The sequence below is a fragment of the Castanea sativa genome, chromosome 9 (genome assembly GCF_040712315.1).
Source record: "Castanea sativa cultivar Marrone di Chiusa Pesio chromosome 9, ASM4071231v1".
Lineage (NCBI taxonomy): Eukaryota > Viridiplantae > Streptophyta > Magnoliopsida > Fagales > Fagaceae > Castanea > Castanea sativa.
The window spans coordinates 22,565,389-22,573,825 of NC_134021.1; the positions used below are offsets into that span (position 1 = coordinate 22,565,389).

At 35.5% G+C, this 8,437-nt stretch overlaps 2 protein-coding genes across 2 annotated transcripts; one reads left to right on the forward strand and one right to left on the reverse strand.

The window, feature by feature from the left end:
• Positions 1-748: 748 nt before the first annotated feature.
• On the reverse strand, positions 749-4,029 carry LOC142610970 (putative pentatricopeptide repeat-containing protein At5g06400, mitochondrial). The gene has a single exon (XM_075782958.1). It carries the CDS (start codon positions 3,999-4,001, stop codon positions 843-845), a length of 3,159 nt encoding a protein of 1,052 aa, XP_075639073.1. The 5' UTR covers positions 4,002-4,029; the 3' UTR covers positions 749-842.
• A 171-nt stretch (positions 4,030-4,200) lies between these two features.
• Positions 4,201-8,437, forward strand: LOC142610971 (fra a 1-associated protein). The gene is made up of 2 exons (XM_075782959.1): positions 4,201-4,454; positions 7,745-8,437. Exons 1-2 carry the CDS (start codon positions 4,249-4,251, stop codon positions 8,133-8,135), a joined length of 597 nt encoding a protein of 198 aa, XP_075639074.1. The 5' UTR covers positions 4,201-4,248; the 3' UTR covers positions 8,136-8,437.

Here is an 8,437-nt window from a genome sequence, read left to right on the forward strand (position 1 = left end):
AAAAGTGAAACTTTTTTTTTTTTTTTTGGAATAAATTAAAAAGAAATTATGGGTCAGGTTTGGATAATATCCAAATCCGACCTGAAAATTGTAGGTAATATCCAAACCTAACCCAATTATTATTTATAAACTGGGTATTACCATAAACTTTTGGATCGGGTATCCATTACTCAATGAATTTGGTCATCCCTAATGGCAAGAGTGTGGAGCCCACCAAACGTGAGAGGCATTTCATAAAAGTGTAAAACCCTCTCATTGTTGAAGAGAATATATATATATATATATATATATATATATATATATATATATATATATATATATATATATATATATATATAGTGTTTTTGCTCCATATTTACATGGTGTGAGGGCCCCCACATACTGTAAGTGTGATGCTGTATATATCAAAAATATAATATACTTTTACACTCACACACTATAAATGTGATGACACTATAAATGTGATGTTGTATGTAGCAGAAACATAACATACTTTCACGTGGAAGTAGCCCTATTTATCCATTGAAATATTCCACCCATCTTAACTTCTTTAAGGCACCTCAGCTGTATTTTTGTAATTTTTTTGGTAAGTCATACACGCCAGCCCAACCCCCAACATGAAATCAGGTTCATGAGGAAGGTGTTTCATAATAACCGTGTCAAATGCTGTGAGCCTGTGACCTTACAGACAATCTTAACTAGCACACAAAGGTTTAGTAAATTTAGAGTTGTATTCTGAAGGACCCGAACAAATTGAATTAAATTAAAGCCAGAAAAAAAAAAAAAGAATAGTTGTTAAAACAAAATTAAAACAAATACTTACAAAAAATACTTAAAATAGATTACGTTAAGAACTTGCGTTTTGATCTTAAAGCTAATTTTTGTTGTAACACTGAACGAGCTAAATCTTGCTTCCCTTCCCTGTTTAGCCCGTAAAAAACTTCTCGAAAATTAACAGTACTAGGAGTGATCCCATTACTTGCCATTTCAGATATAAGCTGCAAGGCCTCTTCAGAACTATTTGCCTTACAGAGAGAGGTAATAAATATTGAATAAGTCTTAAAATCAGGCAAAGGCCCTTTTAATTTCATATGATGGAAGATATTCCAAGCATCAGAAACCTTCCCCATGTTCATGTAACCACGTATCAATTCTGTATAAGTAACAATAGTTGGTTGGCAACCTTCTTGTTGCATTTTCTGAAAAACTTCCAGAGCTCTTTCTATCTGCTTCTCCTTCAGGAAATGAGCCATTAAAGATGTATAAACGTGGACAGTCGGATTAATCCCTGCCTGCCTCATAGAATCCACCTTAGTCATTGCCTCTTCCATGCGTCCCTTTTGTAGTAGTCCATGAACAAGACTTCCATAAGTGTACTGATCTAATGTAGATCCTTCTGCCCCAACCTCATCCACCAATGCTTGAGCTTCTTCCAGCTTCCCAGCTCGACAAAGAGCCCTAATGTACATGGAATGACTAAGTGAAATTGTAAAACCAACCCTACGGAGAGAATCTGTGCATTTTTTAGCATCCAATTGCCTATCCACTTTACATAAGCAACCAACATAAGCTTCAACCAGTTCTTTGTCAGGGATATGTCCCGCGCGAATCATCTCATCATATATTTTAATGGCTTCATCCACCTTCCTACCTTTCCTCCTACAAAGATTTATAATCAAATACTTGTATGTACTGCCAGTTGGGTTACAACCACTAGCTTTCATCTCCCCAAATATATTCAAAGCAATCTCAGTCAAACCAGTACGACCATATTGCATAATCATGATTGTCCATGTATCTGATGTTATTGAGTAACCTCTTCTTCGCATTTCATAGAAGAGGTTTCTCATGTGCTTGAAATCTTTTCCCCGTCCAGCAATTTTAATGGCCATGTTGTAGGTCTCTGTAGTGTGGCTAAAGCCAGTTTGTTTTCCTACCCATGAAAAAAAGTGTAATGCTGCAGAACCATGCGTATTGCAGTTATGCAAAATCTCCACAACAAGATCTGGTGTGAACTGAATATTGCATTTCTCCACAGCTTCTTGAATTAAGCACCAATCTGTCGAGGATGAAAAAATCCTACAAATTTCTTGCAAATCCTGCTCATCATAATTCCTTGGAAGTGGCTCTACCAAGTGACAGTCCATTCTTACTGCCTCTGATTGGTTAGAGTTCAACTCCATATTGAGCTCTTGCTCTTTGGATGCATCAGTACGAGGTGACTCACCTTCTTGAGGGTAAAGCTCGTAGATTCTCTGCATTTGCTTTATTTTTTCAATACTACCTACATCTCCCTTTTTCTCCATGTAATATATAACCCTATCAAATATTTCATCTTGAACATCTATCTTGGATGCCCGCATTTCATTCAAAACATTGAAAATCTCATCTGTCTTAGAAATCTTACAGAGCTCCTTAATGAATACTGAATAAGATTTCCAAGTGGGCCTGATGCCCATTTCTTCCATGCTCTTAAAAACTTTCCATGCTTCAGATATACGGTTTTGGCTGACGTGACCAGCAACCATGGCTGTGATTGCCACAGTATCTGGCTCCACTCCTTTTTCCAGCATCTCATCATATAGCATGCAGCCTTTTTCATACTCACCCAACTTGAAGAGATGCTGCATCAGCTCTGTATAGGTAGAGGTCATAGGCAAATGCTCAGACTCTTTCATGCTTTGAAACATCTCAAGTGCCTTAGAAACATCATTTCTCCTTAAATACCCACTGATGATAATCCCATAAACCTTCCCACCAATAAGATGTTTTTTCTTCATAATATCAATAATTTCCAAAGCATCCGCAATCCTATCAGCCCTACATAGTCCCTTCACCAAGGTCTCAAAGTATTCAGCATCAAGTGTTACATCTTTATTTTTGAGGTCACGAATCCATTCTAAAGCTTCTCTTATTCTCCCAGAAATGCACAAACTTTTCAGCACATATCCATAAACAATGTGTTCTGGAGTCTGACAAACTCTCATCATGTCTTCTGCAACTGAGTGAATAGCACCCACATCTCCTAATCTTGCTAAGCAATTCATTATCATCTTATACAAATTCATATCAATCACCATCTCCTTCTTTACCATCTCCTTGTAGAATTCTATCACAATGTCGTCTTTTCCGGCTGCACAAAGAGCACGCATCATCTTTTTGTAAACCTGCACATCTGGTTCACAACCACACTTCCTCATATTATTAAAGACCAGCAAGGCTTTGCTAATTAACTTTGAATTCCCATATAGGGAGATAAGAATGGTCGAAGTCTTAATATCCTTCTCACAAAAGTTCTTCTCCATTTCCTCCACTAACTTCTCCACCAACTGAAATTCTCCAGCTTCCCCAGCTATGAACAACATGGTATTGTAAATCCTAGTTGCATGACGAAATCCATCTCTGAGCTTCACCCAATTGAAGAACCTGAATGCCAAACCTGGCACTTTAAAGCACCTTTTCAACACTTTCTCAATAACCTCTGAATCAAACCCAACACCCAGATTTTCTAACCGCTCCTCCATCGAAACCACACCATTTTCTGCCCGAACAATCTCGGTAATCTTATGAACTTCGATGCTAACATCATTACCACCCAGAATTCCCACCTGGGCATCCTCCAAACTCAATACATTGTCCTTCTCTTGCAATACACTCTCCTCGGCATTTCTACAAACACCTTGTGTGCAATCTGTGAATTCTTCCTTTACCTCTTTAACTTCCCCGGATATCAAGTTCCCAGATTGGGTTTTCCCGGTAGTGAAATTATCACCGCCTAAAATCTCAGTAATCTCATTGAAAAGTAAGCCAAATGCACTACTAGTACTAGTAGTTTCTGCTTGATTCTTCAAATGGGCGTCTTGGGTTTTCTTCAACCGTTTAGAAGACCTGGAAAAGCTTGAATAAGAACAAAACTGAAATTCTGAAAGCTGAGAATGAGAAAGCTTGTTGCTTAATCTTAAACACAAGGAGTGGAGCTTCATCAAATTCCTCATACTCATATGGCGTGCTTTGTAGAAAAAAGTCAAAAACTTGTTGCTGTTCAAGCTGAAGCTTACGCTAAAAGATTGTTTAGTTTTCATGGGTCTTCAAATTGGGCCATGTTTCTCTTCTGGGCCTTGAACTTGGGCCCAAAGAAAATTTTCCCACCTATGGCCATCCCTATATATATTGAAACAAAAACCGACTAGAATTGTGTGGAAGATTTTACGTGGAAGCGAAGCGAAGCTGAGCGAAGAATTTGGAAGAATGGGGTGGGTGTGGAAGGACGACGAACCAGACGAGAGCAATTCATCGGCCGGAGACGTCATTGATAGCCGGAACCCTAGGTCCGGCGACCGGTGCTCCACCAGGAAGGTGGTGAAGTCGCAGTGCAGAACGGAGGAGGTGGAGCCCGGAAAGTTCATCAGAAAGTGCGAGAAAACTGAGGAGCTTCTCAGGGAATGCGTTGGCAAGTACGTTTCTATATTTATATATTTGTATATGAATGTATGTGTATTTGGGCTTTGTTTGGTTTCTAAGAAAATTTTAGTGACTAGCTAAGGGCTTTGTTTATATTTTTTATTGTTTGGGTTTGTATTTATTTATATATATATATATTTTTTAATTATGTGATTTTAGTGATAAGTTTTGGTATGTGAGGTGTTTGATTGAGTGCTTGTTATGTTGTTTCTTTCTCAATTTCTTCATTTGACTGAATACTATTGAACAGTTCATTTCTATTTAAACATTATTTTATGTTAGATATTAGGTTAATTTCCATTTTTGTTCCTAAAGTTTTACTTTTGTTATTTTCATCCCTAAAGGCTAAAAGTTCACATTTGTTTCCAAATTTGTTAATCAAGAAAAAAAAAAGTTTTATAAATACAAAGAAGCTATTAAAATTTCTTTTAGATAAAAAATAATAATAATTTTTATTAAAAAAAAAATATAACAATAAATTAAAGCTCTATCAATGATAAGTTAGCTAGAAAAAGAAATAGACATTCTATGAAACAAATATTAAAAGTTAAAACCACCTAAAAAAAAAAATCGGGAAAATAATGTTTGATCTAATAGGGGGAAAAAGTACAAATAAAACCCAAAAAAATCATACCTTGATCACCCATGAAATGTAATTTTTCTTGGGGATAAGTAGTTGGAAATGTAGATTTTTATTTTTATTTTTATTTTTTTTGTATACTGCACATGCATCTCATAGGTTTTGAACCCACAACTCCATCCTCTAACCTTTTATTATGGGAGAAGGAAGTGCTATCTGAGCTATAGTTCATTTTTATTTATTTAGAAATGGAAGATTTTAGATAGTTGGAGTGCCAAAAGAAATCTAAGAGAGTATTTTTCAAAAATGGGAATTATGAGGAAATCTGAAAATTATGTAGTTTGTGGAAAAGAGGAATGGAGTATTTTTTTTTTTTTTGGTAGGAAGCCACCATTTCTTTTATTTATTTATTTATATGTTTATTAATTGGTACACATTGGATCCAAGACCTCACCCTTCACCTAGGTCGCGTCAGTTGAGCTAAGGCTCGTTGGCAGGAAGCCACCATTCCTTATCAATTGATTTTAGCCAACGCGTGGCTGTATGCGTGGTGTTCTTTTGGATGTAACAGCTTTTTGTTGATTGCTATTTACTGAAAGTTGGTTGAAGTATAGTTGCATACTTGTATCTAAAAAATAAAGCGAGGCTTTATATATTACAGAGTGCTCAGCTCTATTCCTTTATTTTGCTTCGAAACTGAGCAGTATTATATTGAACTACTTTAGCATTAAACCTGTGTCTTTAATTTACTGCCAATCTGCCTTTATCTTATTTCTAGAACCATAATTAATCCCGTATATGTACTCTGCCATGGTTGCTTCAAATTTTGTTGAACCTTACTTCTCTTTCTTCCTAAAGTTACTTGAAATCTTTTTGCAAGAATATGTCACTCTTACAACCTATTTTCATGGTATAGTCCCCCCCCCCCCCCCCAAAAAAAAATCATGGTATAACTTATGCTCATGCTTCCCTTTCTTATAATAGGATGGATTGCTTATACTAATATTTTGTTGTTTAGTTTCAAACTTATACTGTTTCTTAAATATGATCAGAAAATAAAAGAAATAAGCATTTACCATTGTAATATTTCTAGGAAAAAATCCTCTGAGCACGTGTGTCGGCGCATATAATGAGGCTAAATGATGATTATGACGATGCTGTTTTATTCATCATCATCATGGTTATTATTATTATCATTATTATAAAGGGCATCAAAATGAATGCAAAGCCAGAAACCTTTACATAATAGTTTGTCCTTTCTCGTTTTGATTCTCAAACAGCACTTTTAAATTAGTGGTAGCCAAATGCGTAGATTATAGAATTATAGCCCATAATAGCTACAAAAACAATTTACATTAATGTTTTTCCAATGATATCCATTTGTCATGCTTGTAAATTTAACCTCAAGTATAGTAACGGTTTTATGTTTGAAGTCTAGTTATTTAAAATAAAATTTACTTATAAAAAAAATCTAGTTATTTTCTTATTTTGGAAATTTTCGATTTGCAAAGGGGTAACTTGTAATATCAAAAGGATTAATTTTTTAATTTCCAGGTATAGTTATTTAGAGTTCTCATTTTGGAAAATTTCTGTTTGTGAAGGGTAGCTTGTAATTTAAACCATAGTGTTGGTGGACATTTTTGTAGACACTATTGTTTTCTTTTAAAGCTCATAACTCAATTTGAAAACAATTATTGATTTATGAATTCAGTATTTAAGTAAAAGAATCTAATGTTACATCTTAAATTGAGGTTTGCTACATCTTGTAATCTAGAAGGTTAAGCTTGAGCTTTTGTCTCTATTCTTATGAGTTATTAATCAGCCAAGCATTCTTCTTATGGCTTGATCCAATCTCCTGGTCCTGTGGAAAGGCATATGATTAAATTGAGGCCTGTTAGATAGATTCCACTAAGTTCAACTTTCCTTCGAGTTCAGCTTTTTCTCTAATATGATTATATGTTTGTTTTGTATGGTTTCATTTTATTTAATTTTTTTATGAGGTTTGTCTGTTTATCTTCTACCTGGTAGATGCATGAGAGTTTTGTGTGTATGTTTTCTTTGTTTTGGGGTTATTTAACATTCAGCCTTCTATCTTTGGTAAAGTACATTGCTTTATTCTTCTTCCTAAAATAAAATAAAATAAAAAATTAGAGTTATGATTAGAGTTAACAGACTTGAAGCTATGGAACTTTTTATATGTTGTTGGTTCATATTTGTTTCCAAGTGAACAGTCTGCTTTTTGTAAATTGTTGTTTTCTGTGCTGTTAAGATTTGTCACTCATGTGGGCCTAGTTATTAGGTAGAATAGTAATCTGGTATATCATCTGATAGCGGATATATATACTCATTGGTTTTGGTTGCATTGGGGTCTTACATTAGTTTGGCATTGGTTTGGGATTTTGGGCATGTTCTGTTTTTGTTTTGGTTTAAAAAAAATGTGGGTTTCATATGATACATCATGGCGGATGTGATTCTGTCCAACTTCAGGTTGGTTTTGTTCACTATATGGGTTGGTTAAGGTTTGTAAACTTAATATAGCTCCATAAGAATATTGGAATTCCTCTTATCAAAAAAAGAATATTGGAATTCCAATTAATGTGGTGGGATAGCAATGCAGCTGTGACAACAATTCAAGCAGTGGTCATAAGAGAATATATTCTGACTGGGAGGTTAGTCTCACACTTGCCTTAATTTTTTTGCCAGGCCTGTTGAAATGGTGCAGTCCAACAAAGAATACACTGAAGATGATGTCACAGATGAGGTGCTTAAAGGGTCTCTCTCTTTTGGGTCATCAGAGCATGGGGCATTGGACTTCCCTGGGTTACGGAGTGATATTGAAGCCATAGAACGTAGTTTTCTTGGTGGCCTCAACAGTTTATTTGAAGCAGCTGAAGAGATGAAGAATGGTTTTTTTGGTGCATTTGGGGGTTCAAGTCTGTTTGATGGGGAGCCTTCATCTTCACCTCCCACGAGGCGAGGGAAGCCTTCATCTTCACCGTCTATGAGACGAGGGATACCTATTGAGGATAAAACCTTTCCAACTGAGACTGAGTCAGGAAATGTTGATATTTCAGGATTGGCAAAAGATGTTTGAAGTACACCATCTGTGGATCATCAAGTTGCTGGTTGATGGTTTGTTAAAGAAAATAATCATAATAACTTAGCTTTTTTTTTTTTTACTTAGCATATAGAGTACAGAAACTCGTGTTACTATTGCGGAGCAGTGGTTGTTTTTTAAGCCTGTTTTAAAGTGATTATGGTCCTGGCATGCTGTTAGTTATAGTTTGACATCATCTTTTCGTGTTTAAGTTGTGAATATGGGTATGGTATTTTTGCTGGATTCTTGGGTTTTGATCTATGAGTGGATAGCATCCAACCTTTCTCTGTGTGCACAAA

Excerpts from the sequence above, each read along its gene's own strand:
- LOC142610970 (XM_075782958.1), bottom strand. The coding sequence starts at position 4,001 with ATGAGTATGAGGAATTTGATGAAGCTCCACTCCTTGTGTTTAAGATTA.
- LOC142610971 (XM_075782959.1), top strand. The coding sequence starts at position 4,249 with ATGGGGTGGGTGTGGAAGGACGACGAACCAGACGAGAGCAATTCATCG. Across the intron at positions 4,455-7,744 it reads CTCAGGGAATGCGTTGGCAA|GCCTGTTGAAATGGTGCAGT; the intron begins GTACGTTTCTAT and ends TTTTTTTGCCAG.